At 36.9% G+C, this 24,340-nt stretch overlaps 1 protein-coding gene and 1 pseudogene across 2 annotated transcripts; both read right to left on the bottom strand.

The window, feature by feature from the left end:
- Positions 1–5,161: 5,161 nt before the first annotated feature.
- Positions 5,162–7,461, bottom strand: LOC148563758 (serine carboxypeptidase-like 50 pseudogene; annotated as a pseudogene).
- Positions 7,160–12,265, bottom strand: LOC107643454 (uncharacterized). Of its 2 annotated transcripts, none has more exons than XM_016347106.3 (4): positions 11,689–12,265; positions 10,140–10,668; positions 9,415–9,984; positions 7,160–8,689 (listed from the first exon to the last, which is right to left on the bottom strand). In XM_016347106.3, exons 2-4 carry the CDS (start codon positions 10,368–10,370, stop codon positions 7,700–7,702), a joined length of 1,791 nt encoding a protein of 596 aa, XP_016202592.1. In that variant the 5' UTR covers positions 10,371–10,668; positions 11,689–12,265; the 3' UTR covers positions 7,160–7,699. The 2 variants fall into 2 exon arrangements, with proteins under 2 accessions (XP_016202592.1, XP_016202591.1); XM_016347105.3 differs by having other exon boundaries at positions 11,724–12,259.
- Positions 12,266–24,340: the final 12,075 nt, after the last annotated feature.

The raw sequence follows: 24,340 nt of genomic DNA, 5'->3' as shown, positions 1-24,340 counted from the left end.
ACACATATAATACTTCTGTTCTATCCTATTTAACTACTTTGGTTTAATAAAGCAATAATTTAATGCTTCTGTTCGACTGTTCATCTACTAAATGGTTTAATCGACTTTAATATTCTATTATTCATACTTTAATTGTTTATTTTAATTACTCACAAAATAACTGTCATGTTTTGCTTTTTTATTGTTCACCGGCGTAGTTTAAATTAATCTTTTATTTTTCCAAAAATAAAAGATAAAAATTATTTACACATGTTAAAAGATATTATTTTATATTTTGAAAACTTAAATGTTAGATTAAAAAAAATTAAAACATGCTAATTACAAAAAAAATACAAAACAACTTTCCACTAGTAATGCACAGTAAATGCATAAGAAATGTAAAAAATATCACCTATATATATATATATGGACAAACCCCATCTCTCCTAACCCTTCTTCAGTTCTTCTCTGACGTCACTCCTTCTCTCAACTCTCTAACTCTCCTTCTCCCTCTCCTTCTCTTTGCCACACTCATCTCCTCTCGCGGCTTCCACTTCTCACTCTCAACGTCACCTCAGAAGGTAGAATTGACATCGCGCGCCTGACATCGACCCACCCCGAGGAGAACCATCGTCGCTAAAAGCAGAATTGTTGCTTGAATCGTCGTCGTTGTCGGCCTCGCATCGCCGTCTTCTTCTGAGAGAATGTCGCAGGAATCCGTCATGGACCACAACATTAGTGCTGACGTCCTCGCAGAACTATTGATCGCCGATCTGATCGACATCATCCGTAGAGATGAAAAATGCACAGACTGTGACCTAGTTGAGACCGCATTAGTCAAAAGGGAGGAGAATTTGAAGGCTAAACGTCAAACAACCACAAAACAACTCAGAGTGGTGAAGGTGGGGCAGTTGACCGTCGACGTCAAGTTGAAAGCAAAGGAGATACAAGTGGAGGAAGGGGAGAAGGCACTACAACTGCTGGAAATAATGTTGCGCATGGCACGGCACAAGAATGAAATGACAGTTCGCCAAATGGATGACAACGCAAATGAATTGATGGCGCAGATCGCCAAGCTTCGTCATCGGGAACAGCATGAGGTGGCAAAGTGGTGTGAACTGGCACACAAGGTCGATGCTTTGGAAGACAAGCATAAAGTCTTGCTCGGTGGGGCTAGTGTTCAAGCGAAGCAAACGTCACATAGCTCCAACGATCAGGAGCCCGCCGGGTAGAATCAAGATGGTGTCGGAGGTATTTGACTTGGTGCATATGTTTGATATGTTTATGTTATGTTGTTTTCCATCGAGGCCAATATGAACAATTTATTTGCTTAGTTTGTTTAGTCGCCCTTTTGATTTTTAGGAATGCTACTTAAAACTTTGTCACGATAATTATATCTACTTTCATCGGTTCGTTCTTAAAGTCTGTTTATCTTGAATTGTTTTAAATTACTCATAACTCAGATCTCTATTTATATCAACCAATATAAAACACACGTCTAAAGTCATATAAGCGGTTAACGCATATCGGCAACAATTTACGTGTGCGTTATCATAAACCTGTTTATCAGTTTATCCTTCCTTTCTGGGTAAAGTAACTAGTATTACACCACAACAAGAAAGAAGAAACTTTTTGTTATTTTTATTTTGATTCAGAAGATTAATATTCTATGCTGAGTAGTCAGTATATATTCATTTCACATTGTTTAATCCATATGCGGTTAACTGTTAACATTGTGTCGTGTCCTACATTAGCATAAGCAACGCGTTTGATTGCAAGAATATTTACGGGTTCCTCCCAATAAAAATTATATATTTTTTAACATACCATCATTTTACACTAGATAATCAAACAAAGGAATGTCATCATATTATCTTTTTTAGCATATCCTAATATTATGTCCAATTACAAAAGAGATACACTTTCCATTTAAATTTCTTGGATCAACAAAGAATACAAACGGACTGGTTTAAACAAATTTCAAAGTACTTCTCTCTGAGGTTATAATAAACCAATTAGTGCAATTAAATAATAATAAATCCTTAAAAATCCTTTCCAAATGCTAAATTTTAAATGACAACTAAAGAATCTCTAAACCAATTATATTGTATGAATACAATTTCATATTCAATTGGTACATATATGCATGTTCATTATTCAAATTTTTTATTCATTTTATACACTATCATCAATTTTTAGTGTACACATCATAAAATCTTGCATTAATCAGCTAAGTTGGTTTTATAGAATATTTAATTATCATATCCGACAGTAATTTAATACTGCTATTAAATTGTTCAACTAATAATTATACATGCAATAACTATTTTGGTTTTTCTCTTCTTTGTTCAAGCATGTGAGATTTTTTTTTTGACCATACTAAAGGATTGGTCAAGTTTTAATAACATTATTAATAACCCAACCCATGAGCACAACATTCATTTCTGAAAAAACATACATCTCCATATAAAAAAAAAAGATACTATGCAGGTCCATTGTTTTTTTCAGATAGGTATTGGATGCAACCAAGTCCAACCCTACTTGTGCCAAAATGACCCGTCCAACCCGAAATATCTTCAGCCTCTCTTCATCAGTCTCTCGCCAACCATCTCCATGCTGCTTCGATCCTTTGTTGTTGAACGTCTCCAGAAAAGCCAAACATCTACCCAAAATAACACTCCTTGTCATCCATTGAGGATCGAGTCCCATTCCGATGATGACACTAACGTTGCGTCATCCTCCGAATGCATGAATTGCGGCAAATGCGCCATTCACAGAGTCGACAACTTTGCACTGTGATTCCATGGGGAAAAACTTCCTGCAACTCGAATGATGGTCAGTGACGGAAACAGAAACATCAAAGCATTTATTCTAGGCGACAGACAACGTCCAAGATGCATCTCCTTCCCAATCCAACTTCATCGTCATTTAGTTTAACATAAAACATAATACTTAACTACTTCATCGTCATTTAGTTTAACATAAAACATAATACTTAACTCTAATTAATTTTAGCTTACAAATTTATAAATTTTTGCTATATTAACTCAGATAGATTTTAGATCTAACAACAATAACCACCAAGAAATCAAATTTTTTAAAGTGACCTTTCTGACACAAAACCTACAAAAGGTATTCACTAGCCAATCAAAAGAGACAAGTAACAGGGTAATCTCTACTGTTGGATAAAAAAACAAAAAAGATCCGATGGCCCTCGTCAACAGGCGCACCGATCAACCAAAGATAAGTGCTATGCGCACTGGTCAGCTAAACACGCACGGCGCATGGAATCCATGTCCATAAATCTAATGTCGGTCTAGTCATCCAAATTTTTGAAGGATAAAATTCTATTTATGAAAATACTATATGAATTAGTTTTGGAAGAAAAAATTATTAGTCTCTTATCTAAGAGCACACCAAATGAGAAACTTTTTAAATATCCATTTATAGCTCATATATCATAAAAAAAATTATATGAGCTTTTTCATCATAAAAGAGAATAGGGACTAAAGATTTTTCTTTCTTCTCTAATAGAAAGGACCAACTTTAATTTTTATTGTGTTTCTTTGTATTACAGACCAATTTTATTATAGTCTTACCATATTTAATTAATTGAAATAAAAATATATTAATTTAGTTGCTAATTCTTTTTATAATGTGTTATAATATGTTATTCGAAATTTAGTTTGGACAAAAATGACAGCTATTTTTGTAGTAATATTATTTAAATTTACAGATTTAAAAATAAATTACAATGAAACATTAGTCATATACAAGAAAAACAAATTTAATTTCATAATTAATAACAATATATAATCCGAGTCTTAATTAATTAGCAATATTATTTAATATAAAGAAAAATAAAGTTAAATATTACAATTGACAACATCTATTATAAAATTGACATATGTGTTTAACATGGTTAAGCAGGGACATTGAGATTATATTTTTTTATCAGAGTTAAACATAATTGGGAATGAATAATGAAGTGTTTGTGAATTTTGATTGTGGTTGGAAAATAAGTAATTGACTATATAACAAAAAAATTTGAAAATTAAAATTACAAAGGTTTTGTGTGTTTGAATTTTAAAATGTATTTGGTGTTGAAAAATTTTGATTTGGATTTTTTAAATTTGAAAGTTGAGTCTATTGGGTATTTTGAATTTTAAGAAAATTTTCAGGTAACTAAAAAAAAGGGGTTGAATTGATTTTGAATTTGGATCTTTTATTTGAATGGCAACCAAAATATGAATAATTTTTATTTTGGAAAAATATTAGAGAATTTTAGAAGAACTTGTGTAAATTGAAGCTAAGTGTAAGTAGTATTTACAGAGTAATAATGAACTTTATTATTACTAAAAGAGTGAAAGTATCTGTCACAACGTTTACTTTTAAATTTTAATTCAAAGTTATTTTAATATTTTTTCAAATGCTTAATGATACTTGGCATCAATTTATTTGTCATTCTAAGTCCCTCTTCAAAAGAATTCTCATATCCGGTGAGCAAGCACTAAAAGTATTGTTCTTCCAATGCATAAAGCAATTTCCAATTACACTTGTGTTACATTTCCAAAAAAAAAAATTACACTTGTGTTAAAACAGGAAATCTATTTTTCTACAGCTGTAGGTTCTCTAAGATCCCATGATACAAAAAATTTAGTCATTTTAATGCTAATTAGTAGTTTGTCCTAAATTATTTTTTATTTGTACATATCTTTTTGTCTAAATATATTTTTATGCTAAAGTATCCCTTTATTTTCAATTTATATATACTTACATAGTACCAAACACACCTTAAAGAATTAAATAATGTAAATTAACTAGTTTATTAACTTTTCTTTTATACAAGTTCAATCAAGCAGAATAATTTTGATATTCTCAATTTGGCACTGAACAAATTGTGCAATTGCGTGTCTAAAGATCTCTGAGAAATGTTGGAGGAAGTAGTGAACCCAATTCAGTACTTGGGAAGTTTGTAATTTTGTATGAAACCATAAATGAATTGAATATATATAGCGCTACTACATAAACGGTTACAATCCAAAGCGATCAAAGAATATGGAGCATTAACTTTGCTGCAATAAGTTGCACACATTTATAATTATATTCATGCAGTTTCTACAGATGTTGTTAAGGATGAAAATGTGATTTGTTTCAGCAAAATGACTACTATAGAAGCATAAATAATAACTAAGCCAACAAGAAATTCACTTCCAATAGGCAACTTAAATCACAAAGTTAACTTTTTTATTGGTACATAAAGAAGTGGAAGTTGTCCCTAAACCAAGAGTTGTTCAGTTCCTGCTAACGAAACTACAACACTTATGGTTCAATACTTCAATCACAATGATTTTCTTGACACATTTTCATGATGTTACAAACTTTGAAACAAACCTTTTTCAAGGACCCAATCTTCAATCATTGCTTGAGATGTCATAGGTTGATCAGATGGTAAAAGATGCCCTGCCCCTAACACCACAACATTAGTGAGTGACTTCCATTGTTGGACATAGCCAGCAAGCTCTCCGTTCACCTTCCATATCTTCCTCTCTGCATTCAAAAAATCCTCAATCTCTTCCCACTTCTTCGTCTTCACCCACGCCTCGACCTGAACCACTCCATCCTGAATATCATGCTGACCTTGATATAACAACACCCTAGTGTTCCTCACCAAATCCTCGACCATGTACTTCACACTCTTCATCACATCAGCATGTAACACGCGCCAACCACATCGCTGCATCCTTCAAACACAAGTGACTCATTGTTTACCCCTAAGGCCTTCTTAGCTTTCACATTGTTCAAGAATTTATCAACTACATCATCGCCATACGGCTTTTTCCTTGTGTAATCAAACAAAGTAGCCAACCCTGTTACATTCCTCAACTTTCGCAAACCTAACCGCTTTCAATTGATCCTTCTCCAACTCATTCCTCTACCTCTCATTGATCAAACCAATATAATAAGCATTAACAGCATGAGTAACCACTTGTGTAACAGGGTCAGTCAACCCATCTCCAATAGCCAAACCAGCCAAATTCACTCTCTTAGAACCGCGCAGCCGCGAATTCTCCTTCAATATATAGTATCCAATAGCAGGAACATACTTTCCAGCATAACTTTCACCAGTAATATAAATAGGACAGTTCTTGAAAATAGGATCATGCTCAACAAACCTTGTTATAGCAGCAAAGAGATGCTTTGCAACACCATTTTGATCAGTTGGGATTTCTTGTGTTATTGCAGCTACACTGAATCCAGAACCGATGGGGTTATTAAGAAAGAGTAGGCCAAAGATCCTATTCTAAGCACCGGGGTTAGGGTGAAGTGTAAGGGGTGATTCATCAGTGAGAGTCCATGGTCCAACCAAGCTCATAGAAGTTGCCAATCATGGAGGAGCATCCGGGGCCACCTTGGAGCCAAATGAGAAGTGAGGTTTGGGAGAGAGGTAAAGTCGAGTTATGAGCTTCATAGAAAGCATAGAAGATAGCAGAGGAAGATATGGTACTTACTGGAAGCTAACCTTAACGCATTAATATTTGTAAGTAACCTATGTTAACGTAGAAAAGAGAGAAATTGAAGTAAAAAATAAAAATCATCATTTTGCCAAAGAAAAAGAAAAAGAATCTGCACCTCCAATTAAGGCCTAAGGGAGAATGTTTCACATAAGGCTAGGATTCCCAGCACCACCCACACCAACAGGTATTCGTTCCGCTCAAACTCGATCGGACCGATTTGGCAACTAGTCAACAGCGTGTAAGGACAGATAATTTGCTACCAATTTATTTATTTTATATTTTTTTTTTTTACCAAAGATAGGAAACTCGAACCCGCAACCTCTTAATTGAGTATGGGAAGACTATGCCATTTGAGCTATTACTCGTTAGCTGCTACCAATTTAATTTGCTAATAATACATAATAATATTTAATATTATAAAATATGAAAGACTAAATATTATGTTTGAATAAAAATAATTTACTTTTTATAAATTTAATTAAATATGGTCAAGTTAAGAGAATTAAGATGCAAATTAGATTCAAATTGAGAGTTTAAATCTACAAATAAAAACAAAGTGTAGCTTAAATCTTATCCTATCCTATCAATTATCACCCCTAAATAGGTGTTAGTAGCTTTATCCCAAAATGAAATACTAGAAGAATAACTATTCGAACAATCAATTTGCACATAACATCTGTTGCTTTTCGAATTATATCATGATCATGAAAATGCACATCAATCAATTTGCACCTAGGATAATAATTAGAACAATTGGCTTTTGTTTTGTTATCTAATATCTATAACAATCAACAATCCACCATGCGGATAAGTTACCACAAAAAAAAACAAGGAACAAAATGATTGAAATAAACTGTGATACTCCATAAACTCTAATTGAAATATCTACTGCAGCTACAAGAATGACAAACTCCAGATCCCACAAGAAAATTGCTCGAGTTAACTTCTTATTCCAAACTTCCATTCACATGCAAAATCAATCAGGATCTGCTTTGTCGAGAAAAAGGAAGGCAAAGACTGTTCCATGCGCCTAAGTTGGGTCGAAAAGTGAGAGACTTGTCAGAGAAAGTCCATGGTTCCAACCTCATAGAGGTTGCTAAGCATAGAGGAGCAGCTAGGACTGCCTCGGATCTGGTTTAAGAGGCCATATTATCCTGGGGTTCAGGTGCTTGTAATTGAGTCTCAACCAGTGCCTCTGGTTCCTATCCGAAAGCAGGTTTAGAGGCCTCTTCTGATTCAGGTTTTGATTCTGAAACCAAACCTTGATCTTGCTCTTGTTGCTGCTGACCATCTGGTTGTTGCTTCTGCTGCAAACTTTGATTATCGTCCTCAATTGGATTACCTAAGTTAACCAGACCTTCAGCATGATCTTGTGATTGTAACTGCTCCTCACATTGGTTTGTGTTTGTGTCTAGCTTTATTTTCCGAGGCCTCCCTCTCCCCCTACCACTCCCCTTGCCTCTACCTCGACCTACACCATCACCTCTGCCTCCACTGATGCCTCTACCTCTACCTCTACCCCTACCACTAGAATTCTGCTGATCTTGATCATCCGTTTGCAATTGCTGCTCAGAATGATTTGCATCTTGATCTATTTTACGAGGCCTTCCCCGACCACGACCTCTACCTCGACCTAGACCTAGACCTCTACCAGTACCTCTGCCTCTGCCTCTGCCTCTGCCACGACTATACTCCCTTGGGTTGTTTGCATCAGTCTCTGACTTTCGGGGCCTTCCTCTGGGACGCTTAGCTGGACGATGCTCAACATTCCCAGACACTGGATTCTCATATCCTTGATTTCCATGTAGCGGTTGATCATTATGAACATTCTCAGGAGCTAACATAGCTGTGTTTTTAAACATTGTTGGTTCCTTGTGCTTTCCTTGACCTGCAACTTGAACTTGAGGAGATGACTGCCACTGATTCTCGATAATATTTACCTTGGGCTTTTGTGCATCAAGAATAAGGTCACGTAACGGTAAAAAGCACTCCTCTTGATCGTCTGCAACTGGCTTAGATTTCAGGTGCCCCCCTCTGCATTGGCGCTTTGGAGAATGCTTCTCAGGATCACCAGATACTGAGTTCCCATCTTGCTTTTGTTCAGGAACATCCAAAGAAGACATTTGTTGTTTCAATTGTCCTTCTGACAGTACACATTCTGAACAAATTGTTTCTGGGTGCACTATGGAGTACTGTTGGCAACAAATTTTAAAAGCATATCATCATGCCCGACAACAAATTTTAAAAGCATATCATCATGCTCATAGTTACATGGAACAAAAAATAAGCATAAGATTATATTCCTCTGAATAATTTAAGGAACAAAGGATGATTGTTAGTAAGGATAAAAAATTAGAATAAAACAAATTCTCTGAAAGTTTCTTTCTAATATTGACAAGGAAAGGACAAGGGTTGTCACCAAATGACCCAGAGTAGGGTTAAATTAGCCTCTCGCGAATATGCAAGGTAAAGCTTCCTAATACAGATCTACATAGTGGATCCAACCCTTCCAAGAACTCTGGGCAGAGTGGAAAGTTTATAGCACTAAGCTTCCCTTTATTGAAAACAAAAAGAACGGCACAAATATATACGAAAGAAAATGCCAATTGTTCCCCAATACTGTCCTGTATAGGAAAGCTTCAAATGTCATCAAATTAACTCCAAGTACACATTATTAAATAATTTCACTTTTCTAGATTAAATGAAAGAATAGCAAATCCCAATATTGTAGCAAGGAAAGATATGACACTTATTTTATAAAAACCTTTCCTAAAACTCTCTAATCAAGCAAATTCTTGGATATAACGAGTAAACGAGCTCCAATAAAAGGGCACTAACAACTAACAGCTCCACCACATGAATGATAACTATCAAGTACCAACAGCAGATGCCAAAAATGATAGAAACACCATAATACCTGATCCTGTAACTCCTGTGCTAGAGGCTCTGCTTCAACATATTGTTCTACAACTCCAGCCCCTTGTGATTTATTCTGCTCTCCAACCCTTTCAGCTGACTGGTCAAGTGCTTCTTCGCCCTTCTCTTCCATCCATTTCACCACACTAATTGGCTCATCAGTCCTAACATCACCTAAATCATAAACCTGATGTTGTGCCTCATCTCTTCCCTCTTTAGGCTTATCACTCTTCTCAATCTCTTCACAGATTTTTACTCTTTTCCGCTTTCGCTCTCCACCTCCATCCATGCTATGCTGACTTCTCTTCTTTCCTCTCTTCTTCCTCTTACTCTTACATTCTTGTCTCCCCTTCCGATCACCATCTATTCCATCACCATCAGCCTGTAGAACATATCTGCCACCCTCATTACACACAATCTCCTCATCCTGGCAAAGCTTCTCCAATTGAATACCCAAAATCTTCTTATGTGCCCATGGCAAATCCTCATACTCCTTTACAATGAAATTAGAAATTTCTTCTTCAGTGGACCCTTTATTATCATTTAGCTCCGATATTGCCCTATGTATCATCTAAAAAAAGCACATAAGGGGGCGCAAAATTAAAATCGAAAGAAGAACCGCATACGCATTATGATCATTTCTATTCCAAAGAAAATAAGACACTCAATAAGCAAAATAAAAAAAAAAGATTGAAAATTTGGAAAAAAGTAAGGGAAAGGAGCTACCAATGCATAAGGAGGGTGCGTGGGGGTGTGGAAAGAAGGAAACATCTTCTTGAGACGCTGCTGAATGAGGGAGGAAACATGGCGTGTTTCGAGGGAGAGGGAGGGGTTGGATTTGGCGAGCTGAGACAAGAGAGAGTCTTTGAGGTTAGCAATGATGCGGTTTCTTCTAGAATGTTCGTCATTGTTGGGAAGAGGTTGAGGAGGAGAATCAGGTTTCTCCTCTTCGTCCATGATTGGTGCCAACCGTCAAGGGATTTTGATTATTTGTGTGTGTAACGTGCCACAGAAGTGGCAAGCAGGGGCGAATAGAGGCCGAAGAGCGAACAGAGGCGGCAAACTATCGAACGACTGGAGGCGACGGCGAGGAGTGACTGAGTGGAGGGGTGGAGGTTGGTGCTGGCGTTGTGATGAGTGAGTGTAGCAGTGAACTCCTTAGAGAGTGAGACTGAGACCGAGACTGAGAGTGATGACGGTTCAGGGTTGTCAAGGTGTTTCTTGCAATGGCTTGTCAGGGTTTGCTTTTTCTTCCCTGGTTATTAATTCATTTATTTGATGACATTAAAAAACAGCAACAAATAATCAAAAAATCTATCAACAAAAATTCAAAAATTAAAAACAGCAACAAATAATCACCCTAAAAAACAGCAACAGCAGCGTAACAGCACAAAATCAATGATTTCACATTCAGAAATCAAGAACAATCAGCAACAAAAATTAAAAAATAGCAGCAGCAGCATAACAACACAAAATGATTTCACATTCAAAAATCAAGAACAATCAGCATCAAAAATTAAAAAACAGCAGCAGCAGCAGCAGCATAACAACACAAAATCAATGATTTCACATTCACAAATCACCAAGGTCCTGAGAACCAGACCGGTCATCGAACCACTCTAACTACTGGTTTACTGGTCCAACCGGTTCAACCGTGGTCCAACCAAACAAACCGTTTTACAATAAAATAACAAGTAAACTATAAACAAACACTCTAAAACATAATTATAGTCTAATTTAAGATAAATCTTAAACGTCTTCTAAATTTAAAGCACTACATAATTTCAGCATAATTTCAAAAATTAACAATTAGCAGTAGCAATGAGCATAATTTCAGTATAATTTCAACAAAGATTAATAAAATTTTTTCAAAGATTAACAATGAACACTTGGGCAGTAGCAATGAGCATAATTTCAGCATAATTTCAACAAAGATTAGTAAACTTTTCTAAAGATTAACAATGAACACTTGCGCAGTAGCAATGAGCATAATTTCAGCATAATTTTTACAAAGATTAATAAACTTTCAAAGACTAAAAATGAGGAGTAGCAATAAGCATAATTTCAGCTAAATTATTTTCAATTTTCAGCACAGCACAAAAAAAAAAGCAACAAAACAGAGTCCAGCACAACACAGTAGCAATGAGCAGAGCTAACCAAGTAATCATTCAACAATTCAATCTGAACAACCACACTAGCAGCAGCTGAATCCTAAATCGACGAACAAACAAAGATGGACAATAAACAACACTGAACAATTAGATAAAAAAAATACATCTGAATTGAGGGAGAAGGAGCAAGAACGCCGACCACGAGCAGCAGACGGACGGAGGACGGGCGACCACCGAATTGGAGCTGCGACGAGACGCGAAAAAGCTTCCGAAAGAGCAGAGTGATTGGAGGCTGCGTCAGACTGGACGGTGAAGGACAACCGAACGACGGTGGGATGGCGGTGGTGAGCTGAATGGCGGCGGCGATAAAGGCTGGCTAGTGGCTAGGGCTTGTGTCACCCCTTCTTACGGCGGTAGCGAACTCCTTGCGGCGGTGGAGACTAGGGTTTCTCTTTGGTTGAGGTTGAGTGAGGGTAGTAGCTCTGCTGAGGGAATGAGAGGAGAAGGGGCTTGGGGCAGTTCTGCTAGTGGGTTTCTCTTCCGGCGAGAAGATGGAGACGACGGCGAGAAGACGGAGACGACGGCGAGAAGACGAAGACGACGGATGGGCCGAGCTCGCAGAAGAAGAGAGCAGGGGTTGGAGACTTGGGGGAAGTGGCTACACGGACGGACTTGAGAAGCGAGAGTGAAGAGAAGTGAAGTGAGGCTCACGGTTGAGTGATTCAGCCGCTCAACGGCTCAATAAACCTTTTAGGTAAACTTTTAACAAAATATCTTTTTTGAATTATCTTTTTTTTAAAAATTTCATAAAAAAATAAAAGTAATTTTATGTTTGGCATCTCATACAAAAATATCTTTTTATTTATCAATTATATTTAAATATAACAATATAAAATAATTTTTTATTTATTTATTATATGAAAATTTTTTTTTTTAAAGAAAATAAATCTTTTAAAAAAATATGTAAATTACTGTCAAAAAATATATTTTTTATTTTTTTAGTGTTTTTATTTTTACTACTAGAAATTTTTTAAACACACTAAAAAATAAAAAAGATCTTTTTTCATTGAAAAAGATCTTTTTTATCAAAATAATGGCGCACAAACAAGCACTAAAACGGCGTCGTTTCAATCCAACCGGCAGATTTTCAGTCCGTTCCAACCGGCCGTTTTTTGGACGGTTCAGTACTTTTTACCAGTTGTTTTATTAGCGGTTTTACATGCCTGACCAGATCGTTATTATTGATCGGTCCGACCGGCCGGTTCGATCCGTTTTTAGAACCATGCAAATCACTCAAATCAAACATTCAAAAGTCAGAACAGTGTCACTAACCTTCAACGAGGGAGGAGCGTGACGGAGAGCAGGACAGCGACAAGACGACGGCGAGCAGCTCGAACAGAGAAGTCGCGGGAGGATGAATGGCGTGCCGAACTAGAACAGACAACCGCAGAGGGATGAGGGAAGTCGTGGAGGAGCCGATAACCACGGACGACAGCCAGTAACCGTTGAAGAAGCTAGGGTTTTGGTTTTGTGTGCTTGGAACTTGGAAGAAGGGTTTTGGTTTTGGATTCCCTTTCTTTGCTGAAAGCCTGAAACGCACGAAGGAGGGGGGTTTGGGAGAAAGTAGGCATGACTCACGCGTGTGCTCCGATTTTTTTTTTTTAAAAGCAAGCAAAATGGCATGGTTTAGTAAGAACCGATAGGTTTTCGGTCCAGTCCAACCGGTTGGTTCTTAGCTGGTTTAGAAGTTTTTGGGCAGTTCTCTGACTAGCGGTTTTACACATGGGATTGGATCATTTTTATCGTCAACTCCCGGTTCGACTGGCCAGTCCGATCCGGTTTTTAGAACCATGTATACCTTGAACCTTCGTCACTCTCGGTCTCAGTCTCACTCTCTAAGCAGTTCACTACTACACTCACTCATCACAATGCCAACGCCAACACCAATACCAGCCTCCACCCCTTCCCTCAGTCACTCCTTGCCATCGCCTTCGGTCGTTCCATCTGGTTCGTCGCCTCTATTCGCACTTCGGCCTCTATTCGCCCCTGCTCGCCACTTCTGTGGCACTTTACACACACAAATAATCAAAGTCCCTTGACGACTGGCACCAATTATGGACGAAGAAGAGAAACCTCACTCTCCTCCTCAACTTCTTCCTAACGATGACGAACATTCTAGAAGAAACCGCATCATTGCTAACCTCAAAGACTCTCTCTTGTCTTAGCTCGCCGAATCCAACCCCTCCCTCTCCCTGAAACTCGCCATGTTTCCTCCCTCATTCAGCAGCGTCTCAAGAAGATTTTTCTTTCTTTCCACACCCCCACACACCCTCCTTATGCATTGGTAGCTCATTTCCCGTACTTTTCTCCAAATTTTCAATCTTTTTTATTTTGCTTATTGAGTGTCTTATTTTCTTTAGAATTCAAATGATGATAATGAATATGTTGTTCTTCTTTTGATTTTAATTTTTCGCCCCCTTTTGTGCTTTTTTTTTACATGATACATAGGGCAATATCAGAGCTAAATGAGAATAAAGGGTCTACTGAAGAAGAAATTTCTAATTTCATTGTAAAGAAGTATGAGGATTTGCCATGGGCACGTAAGAAGATTTTGTGTATTCAATTAGAGAAGCTTTGTTAGGATGAAGAGATTGTGTGTAATGAGGGTGGCAGATATGTTCTACAGGCTGATGTGATGGAATAGATGGTGATGGAAAGGGGAGACAGGAATGTAAGAGTACGAGAAAGAAGAGAGGAACAAAGAGAAGTTAGCATAGCATGGATGGAGGTGGAGAGCGAAAGCAAAAAAGAGTAAAAATCTGTGAAAAGGTTGAGAAGAGTGATAAGCCTAGAGAGGGAAGAGATGAGGCACAACATCAAGTTTATGATTTAGGTGATGCTAGGACTGATGAGCCAATTAGTGTGGTGAAATGGATGGAAGAGAAGGGGGAAGAAACACTTGACTAGTCAACTAAAAGGGTTGGAGAGCAGAATAAATTACAAGGGGTTGGAGTTGTAGAACAATATGTTGAAGCAGAGCCTCTAGCACAAAAGTTACAGGATCAAGTATTATAGTGTTTCTATCACTTTTTGCATCTGTTGTTGGTACTTGATAGTTATCATTCATGTGGTGGAGTTGTTAGTTGTTAGTGCCCTTTTATTAGAGCTCGTTTACTAGTTATATCCAAGAATTTGCTTGATTAGAGAATTTTAAGAAAACTTTTTATAAAATAAGTGTCATATCTTTTCCTGTTACAATGTTGGGATTTGCTATGCTTTCATTTAATCTAGAAAAGTGAAATTATTTAATAATGTGTACTTGGAGTTAATTTGATGACATTTGAAGCTTTTCTATACATGACAGTATTAGGGAACGGATGTGGGAAAATCGTCGGACAAAAACTTGATGTGGGAAAATCGTCGATAGGAATTTTCACAAAAATAATCTCGTCGAAGTATAGATCCAAACCGATAGACAACCCTCAATCAAAGTTTAATTTGTTTGTCACAAGTGCAAACCCAATAAAAACCGAGAGTATTTAAATATCGGGTCGTCTCTCAAGGAATTGCAGGGAAGTGTGTATATTATTGGTTATGGGGTGTATATTTTTAGGGTTTTGGGTTTGATGAACAAGAAAATAAAACGAACAACTAAGAAAGATCCTAGCAAGGGTTGAGAATCTACTCTAAAATCAAACAAAGCATTTTATCAAACACTTGGAAGGCATAAAAGAAAAGCATAGTAAATTGGCAAGAAATATAAATTCTACAACTACCCAATGCAAGAAAACAATAATAATAATTAAATTAAATATTAACAAACATAAAATATAAATTGCATTAATTGAAATTAAAAGCAACAAAGTGTCATAAACATAAAGGCAACAAAATAAAGGAAATGACAAGTAAAACTAGAAGAACAAAGACGTAAGAACAATAAATTGCAAAGAAAAATAAATCAAAACAACAATTAAACCTAAATCTAAGAGGAATCTATCCTAAATCTAACCTAATTCTAGAGAGAAGAGAGAGATTCTCTCCCTAGAATATGACCTAAAGCATGTTTTTAAAACTACTCCTAATTGCTCCCCCCTTGTTCCCTCTTGAATTTGGCCTTAAATAGCTTTATAAATGAGTTGGATTGGGCTTCTGCAGCCCCGCCCCTAGCGTGTTGCCTTTAAGTTGGTCACGTGTACGTGTGGGTCACACACACGCATCATATTACGATTTTTCAGGTCATGCGTATGCTTCGCATGGCAGATTTTCAAAACTTCATTTCTTCATGAATTCTCCACTTTACATGCTTTTTCTTCACTTCTTCAATCCAATCCTTACATCCTAAGCCTGAAATCACTCAACAAATATGTCAAGGTATCGAATGGAATTAAAGTGAATAAAATTTAGCAATTTTAGGGCCTAAAAAATATGTTTTCATTCTTAAGCATAAATTAGGAGAGATTCACAAAATCATGCTATTTCATTGAATAAATGTGGGAAAAGTTGATAAAATCCACCAAATTCAATACAAGATAAACCATAAAATTGTGATTTATCTGAAATAATTGACATTTTCTTACGTATATATTTGTGCCTTTCTTTCTGTTTTCAATAAAGGAAAGCTTAGTCCTATAAACTTTTTACTCTGCCCAGATGTTCTTGGAAGGGTTGGATCCATTATGTAGATCTGTATTAGGAAGCTTTACCTTGCATATTTGCAAGAGGCTAATTTAACCCTACTCTGGGTCATTTGGTGACAACCTTTGTCCTTTCTTTATCAATATTAGAAAGAAACTTTTAGTTTGTTCAACATGACAAAAAAAACTAATTTATCATATGCCTAGCTTTAATGTTATCATTACCTTTCCTTTAATAGTTTAATATAAAAGATTTAATTTCTACACATTTAAAAGTCCTCTGAAATATGTTTATTAATTGATTCCTTATTTCTTTTCAAACTTTCATGATAGGAATTTGTTTTATTCTAATTTTTTTGCCTTATTGACCATCATCCTTTTTTCCTTAAATTATTCAGAGAAATGTAATTTTATGCTTATTTTTTGTTCCATGTAACTATGAGCATAATGATATGCATTTAAAATTTTGTTGTCGGACATGATAATATACTTTTAAAATTTGTTGCCAACAGTACTCCATAGTGCACCTAGAAACAATTTGTCCATCCCTCCTAATTGTGCTGAATGTTATTGATTACCAAAAGCCACTTGATCTTCCGGGTTTAGAATGTGCACTGTCAGAAGAACAATTGAAACAACAAATGACTTCTTTAGATGTTCCTGAACAAAAGCAAAATGGGAACTCAGTATCTAGTGATCTTAAAAAGCATTCTCCAAAGTGTCAACGCAAAGGGAGGCACCTGAAATCTAAGCCGGTTGTAGACGATCAAGAGGAGTCATTTTTACCATTACATAACCTTATTTTTCATGCACAAAATCCCAAGGTAAATATTATTGAGAAGCAGAGGCAGTCATCTCCTCAAGTTCAAGTTGCAGGTCAAGGAAGGCACAAAGAACCAACAATGTTTAAAAACAAAGCTATGTTAGCTCCTGAGAATGTTCATAATGATCGGCCGCTGCATGGAAATCAAGGATACGAGAATCCAGTGTCTAGGAATGCTGAGCATCGTCCAACTAAGCGTCCCAGAGGAAGGCCCCGTAAGTAAGTGACTGATGCAAACAATCCAAGGAGTATAGTCGTGGCAGAGGCAGAGGCAGAGGCAGAGGCAGAGGCAGAGGTAGAGGTAGTAGTCTAGGTCTAGGTAGAACTAGAGGTCATGATCAGGGAAGGCCTCGTAAAATAGATCAAGTTGCAAACCATTCTTAGCAGCAACTACAAACGGATGATCAAGATAAGCAGTTACAGAAAGTTGATCAAGATCAGCAGATTTCTCGGGGTAAGGGTAGGGGTAGAGGTAGAGGTAGAGGCATCAGCGTAGGAGGTATAGGTGATCGTGCAGGTCGAGGTAGAGGCAAGGGTAGTGGTAGGGGATAGGGAGGCCTCAGAAAATAAAGCTAAACACAAACACAAACCAATCTGAGAAGCAATTACAATCACAAGATCATGCAGAAGGTCTGGTTAACTTAGGTAATCCAATTGAGGATGATAATCAAAGTTTACAGTAGAAGCAACAACCAAATGGTCAGCAGGAACAAGAGCAAGATCAAGGTTTGGTTTCAGAATCAAAACTTGATTCAGAAGAGGCCTCTAAACCTGATTTCAGATACGAATTGAACCAGAGCCACCTGTTGAGTCTCAATTGCAAGCACCTCAACCTCAGGATATTATGGCCTCTTAAACCAGATCCAAGGCATCCCTAGCTGCTCCTTTGTGCTTAGCGACCTCTATAAGGTTGGAACCATGGACTTTCTCTGACAAGTCTTTCACTTTTCGACCCAACTTAGGTGCATAAAATAGAGTATTTGCCTTCTTTTTTCTTGACAAACCAGATCGTGGTTGATTTTGCATGTTAATGGAAGTTTGGAATATGAAGTTAACTCATTCTTATAGTTGCAGTACATATTTCAATAAGATTTTATGAAGTATCACAGTTTATTTCAATCATTTTGTTCCTTGTTTTTCTTTTCTGTGCTAACTTATTCGCATGGTAGATTGTTGATTGTTATAGATATTAGATAACATAACAAAAGTCAATTGTTCGAATTATTATCCTAGGTGTAAATTGATCATGATAAAATTCGAAAAGCAACAGATGTTATGTGTTTGCAGAATAGTTATTCTTCTAGTATTTTATTTTGGGACAAAGCTATGAACACCTATTTAGTGGTGATAATTGATAGGACAGGATAAGATTTATGCTTCACTTTATTATTTGTGGATTTAAACCCTCAATTTAAATCTAATTTGCATCTTAAACCTCTTAACTTGACCATATTTAATTAAATTTTTAAAAAGTAAATTATTTTTATTTAAGCATAATATTTAGTCTTTCATATTTTATAATATTAAATATTATTATGTATTATTAGCAAATTAAATTGGTAGCTCAATGGCACTGAGCAGAATGAGTTGGCCAGACACTAGAATTTGGTTTTAAGTGAGGAGGGAGAGATTTCAACTCTCCACTTGACTCTTGACGTGGTACCTTGTCTTCTTAATATATTGGAAGTGGTGGGGCATCGTCAAAATCTTTAGTATATTCTCCCACACTTAAGCCTTTGTTAAAGGTTATCCCTTCATAAGTTTCATGTTGGACCTCGGCTATAACCTCATCAATTATATCACACCTGAAGATGGAATGCTCCTCAGGTGGGTGATGATCGGATTCTTGACGGTTTAGAAATTCACTAATAAAATCTCGTTGTAAAGTATAGTTTCTAAACCAAGCACTAATCCTTTCATACAAAAAGTTGTTTGTCACTAAAACAAACCCCTAAAATTTATAAACCGAAGTATTGGACCTCGGATCGTTCTCCCTAGGAATTACAATAAAGTGTCTTGTTATTGGTTATGAGTTATTTTGGGGTTTTGGATAAGAAGCATGAAAAGTAAATGGCAATGAAAATAAACTAACAACTATAAAAGGCTCTTGGTTTGGTATGAAAATTAGAAGTCCTATCCTAGTTATCCTTCTCAATTGTGATGAGAATTGTTCATTGCTACCACTTAGTTAACCCTTACTAATTAAAGGAAAGTCGAGTGGATGAATTGACTTGAGCCACAAGTCCTAGCCAACTCCCAAGGAAAGACTAGCTTTAGTGCACTCCAAACCAATTAGCAATCTCTCCAATTATCAATCAACAAAGGGATTAGATAACTCAAGTGTCACTAATTACTCTACCTAGGCCAAGAGGAACAAAATCTACACTATATCTAGAAGAGGCATTTCAACAAACACATAGAGTGCAATAGAAGTAAACATTATTAATTGCAAGAATTAAAGGAATCTACAACTACAAAGGCAAGAGATCAACAATAGAAAAGCAAAGAAGAACAATTATTATGAATTACCTCTTATTGAATTGGAAGAATGTAGAAGGAACAATACTAGATCTACAACAAAATATAAGAACAACATAAAGGAAATTATAACAAAAGAATAGAAGAAGATGAATGTAGCAACAAAGAATTGAGAGATAGAAGTGGAAGAAAGCAAAGATTAAAACCTAGATCTAAGAACTAAACCTAATCCTAATCCTAATTCTAGAGAGAAAAGAGAGCTTCTCTCTCTAGAAACTAACTCTAAACTAATCCTAATGAGTGTGTATGATTGGAATCCCCCTTGCTCTTCAATCCTTGGCTTTAAATAGCATCTTTGGCGCCAAAGTTGGTTGGGATTGGGCCCCACAACCCTTGAGAATTCGTTAGTCACGTTTTCATTAAAAAAATCATAAACCAGCATCGACGCGTACGTGCACAGCACGCGTACGCGTCCACGGGGTGATTCGCAGGTGCGCGCAAGCGCCAGGTGCGCGCGCGCGTCCATGGGCGAGTTCAACTTCTTTGACTTTTCATGATTTCTCCACTTTGCATGCTTTCCTCTTCACTCCTTTGATCCATTCCTAGCCTTTTTAATCTGAAATCACTAACAAACATATCAAGACATCTAGTGGAATCAAAGGGAGATTAAAACCATCAAATTAAGGGTCTAAAAGCATGTTTTCACATCTAAGCACAAATAAGGAGACAATCACAAAACCATGCTATTTCATTGAATAAATGTGGGTAAAAGGTGATAAAATCTCTTAAAATCAATACAGGATAAACCGTCAAAACGGGGTTTATCAACCTCCCCACACTTAAACCAAGCATGTCCTCATGCTTAAACCAAGAATGAAGCAAAGGGCATGGCATTTATTCAATGGAAACTAATTAAATACAATCTACCTATATGCAATTATCTAAATGAATGCAATTGCTTGGTCAAAATAAATCCGTTCCCAAGAAGTATATATGCACAAGGGCTAAGGACTAGCAAGCCTAATCCACAATTGAATTGAGTTATTAAATATTTTTACAAACTTGCATGAAAAGAGATGATCATAGGTGAAAACATGTAATTGAGCATCAAACCCTCACCGGTAGTGTTTGCACTCTATTCGCTCAAGTGTTTAGGGTCGATTCTCTCAATTCTCCCCTAATCATGCTTTCCAAGATTTGTTTTTCTTCTAACAATCGACATACATTTCATGCATGCATACAAGTATCATGAGGTCTTTTCTTTAGGTTGTAATGGGGTTAGGGTCAAGGTAGGATGCATATATGGTCAAGTGAGCTTGAAGTTTGAATCTTTGATAAGCTTAGACTTCCCACCTAACCTATGACATCCTATACAATTAAGTTCTAACCTAACTACCCATTCTTCACTTTTTCACATACTCATGCATTTTCTTTTTCATTTCGCAACACTTATGCATTGATTTTATTGGACCTTGCTTTGGGACATTTTGTCCCCTTTTTATTATTTTTCTTCTTTTTTTTCCTTTTCTTTCTTTTCCTATTTTTTTCTTTTCTTTTCCATATTGTTTTTCTTTTTCTTTTGTTCTTTTGTTTTTCTCATTTTTTTTCTTTCTATATACAAGAGCATCAATGCATAAGGTTTTACATTTGATCAATACATGAGTATGTACCCAATTCCCAATATTTTTAATAGCAATACAAAATACACCCTTTTATTCACCCAATGTCCCAAGGTTTCCACACTTGAATGATACTCACACACACTAGCCTAAGCTAATCAAAGATCCAAATAAGGAACAATTATTGTTTTTCACTTTAAGGCTAGTAATGTGCTAAATTAAGGAATAAGTGGGTTAAGCGTAGGCTCAAATTTGGCTAACAAAGGAGGATAAAATGTAAGGCCATTTGGGTAAGTGAGCTAATGAAATGATGGCCTCAATCATATAAATGCATGAATACACAAAATAATGGACATAAAGAATCAAACAAATCAAGGATTACAATCATAGAAAGAGAATAATGCACACAAGAAGGAAAATAAGTGGTTATAAGATGTAACCACGCTATTAGGCTCAAGTCTCATAAGCTTGTATTCTTAGCTCAAAACATGATCCATAATATATATAATTCAAGCAAGTTCTATGAAAAGTTTTCACTCAAATCAATTGGTGCCCTATAGATAGAAATCCTTGGAAAATTTTATTATTTTGACTAAGCTTATTGTGTATATATATGCAGAAATAAGAAAATGCAACAAAAATCCAAAAAACCTAAAATGAAATGCAAAAGTGTTGAGATTAGAGATTTGTCACCCAAGATTGCCGATCGGTCGGACGACCTCCCCACACTTAAAAGTTTGCACCGTCCTCGGTGCACTCAAAGATGAGCAAGGCGGTACCTCGAGTCTTTGGATTGCTGCGTGTTCTTAGCTTTGCTTCCATGTTTACTTGTGGTGCATTTATCATGAAAAACAAAAATACAACACCATAAGATGAGAAGATATAAAAGCAAGGAAGTATACATTGTTGGAATGAGTAAATCACTAGAATTGAGTGAGTGAATTAGTGTGACATTAAGAAATATTAGGTGTGTGAATTCTAAATTGCGCGGTTTAGAATACACATTAGCATAAAGAGCTATGTCACAAAAGAAGCATGCACGTCACTTATCCTAGTATGCTTGAGATGCTTTAAGTAAGCTTGTAAGGTAAGACAAGCATTAGAGAAGCATGAAAGCATTCAAGTCAAACATATGGATGGATATAATCATGAAATACAATGCATTAAGGTAAATGCTCAACATCATCCATCAAGAGATTGCCTAATCAAAGAATACTGTTCAAATCACATGATGGCTAGCTACAACATGCAATTCAAAAGAGTTATAAGCTCGAAGACAATTCTCATCACTTGGTATTTTTCAAAAGGTAAGCATGAAAAACTCAAAACCAAGTAACAAAATATAACCTCAATCATAGAATCCAACAAAGATTATCTAAAAACATTCATGCTAAAATAGCATTTAGGCAATAAGGGATATAACAATGTATAGTAAACAAAGTCAATACTCCAACACTTATGATAAAAAGAGAGAAAATAAAATGAACACTAAACTAAAACTAACTAATCAACTAACTAACTAACTAACAACCAACTAAAAAAAATGGTTATCAATGGTGTTTGGAAGTGTTGGATGAGGGGTAGTAGGAGGGAAGAAGAAAGGAGAAGGAAAGAAATAGAAAGAGGAGAAGAAAAGAAAAGTGGATGGGAGAAAGAAATCCGCGCGTACGCACACATGGCGCGCGCGCGTCGTTGGCTTATTTCGAGAGTGGCGCGTACGCATCATGTGCGCGTGTGCGCAAGTGGGGTTTGTGCCAGAGGTACAACGTTAGCGCGGCACAGGCACAACTCTCTGGAAAATGTGTGGAGGTTGAAACTTCTCAATCCACGCGTACGCACGCATGGCGCGCGCGCGTGGATGGTCGAAAATGCTGGAAGTGCGCGTACGCGCTATGTACGCGTACGCGTAGATGGTGCTCTGTTTTTCAAAAAAAATTTTCTATGTTTTTGCACCAATCCAAGCATTCCAAACCTCCAAACAGCTACCAAAACACCATAAAACCTTATTTAACATACTTAAACTACCAAACATACTCAACTAACTAAACAAAACATGAAATTAAACTAATTCTACCAATATATACAAAAGAGAAAATGAAAGGATTTTACCATGGTGGGGTGTCTCCCACCTAGCACTTTTGTTTATTGTCCTTAAGTTGGACTTATGGGGAGCTCCTCATCAAGGTGGCTTGTGCTTGTATTCATCTTGGAACTCCCACCAATGCTTGGTTCTCCATTGTGCCCCAAGATTCTTCATGGATTGAGCCAAGTCTTCATGGAGTTCTTCACAAGCTTGGGGCTCCCAAAGTTGATCCTCTTCTTGTAATCCGGGATCCCACACTTTGTTTTCACACCCGTCTTGAAGTTGATCATCATTATTAATCCATCCGGGTGGTGAACAAGATGAATTCTCTACGAAATACCCAACAATCCTCCTAGACCCATCTATTTGAGCACTATTCCCACCTTTGTATTCAACTCTTGAAGTATCAACCAAAATGAGCCTTGATTTGCAATGCCAACCACGAAACATATTTCGCTTACGCTTCATCCCACAAAGCATCCTAAGTTGACCATCCGTTTCAAGCAAGCCATACTCAAGTGGGACAATAAAGCAAGCCATACTCAAAACGGGGTTTATCAGTGGGTGTCTCATAGCTTCTTCTAAATTAAACTTCACTACCCATCCATCAATTTCAAAAGAGTAAGTTCCAAAAAATGCATAAAACTTGAACCTTGAGGTCTTCAAGAATGACCAATCAAGCAAGATGAAAAATGGTCTTCCGGAGTCATTCAACGGCGTTTCCAAGATATAGAAGTCTACTAGAAAATTAAGTCCTTAATACTCACCAACACATCTTCAGCAATGCCCATAACTAAAATTATGCTCTTGTCAGCCAACACAAACCTAGTGGCTGGCTGCTTCAATAGTGAAAGATTCAACGTATCATAAACTGACAGTGGCATGATACTCACAGTTTAAACAGAAGGAAATAAAAAACCCAGCAACTAGTCACAAGCGGAGTTACCTGATGGTGATTTTTTGTGCTTCGTGGAAAGGTCGTTCGGCACCGGGTCAGCGAGGGCGTGAGGGGACGGGTCAGCGACAGTGCAATGGGTCTGGTTAGGTAGATGTAACGACAGCGCGATGGGTCTGGTTGGGCTAAGACAGCGACGACGCAGGAGGTCTGGTTGGGCTATGGCGTTAATAGCGCAGGGGGTGTGGGCATGGCAGGGACGGTGCGTGAAACTGGCTTCGTGT

Source organism: Arachis ipaensis, chromosome B5, assembly GCF_059453495.1.
Source record: "Arachis ipaensis isolate K30076 ecotype BB chromosome B5, ASM5945349v1, whole genome shotgun sequence".
Lineage (NCBI taxonomy): Eukaryota > Viridiplantae > Streptophyta > Magnoliopsida > Fabales > Fabaceae > Arachis > Arachis ipaensis.
Note: the sequence above shows the minus strand (reverse complement) of the source record. Positions and strands in the feature narration are given on the sequence as shown.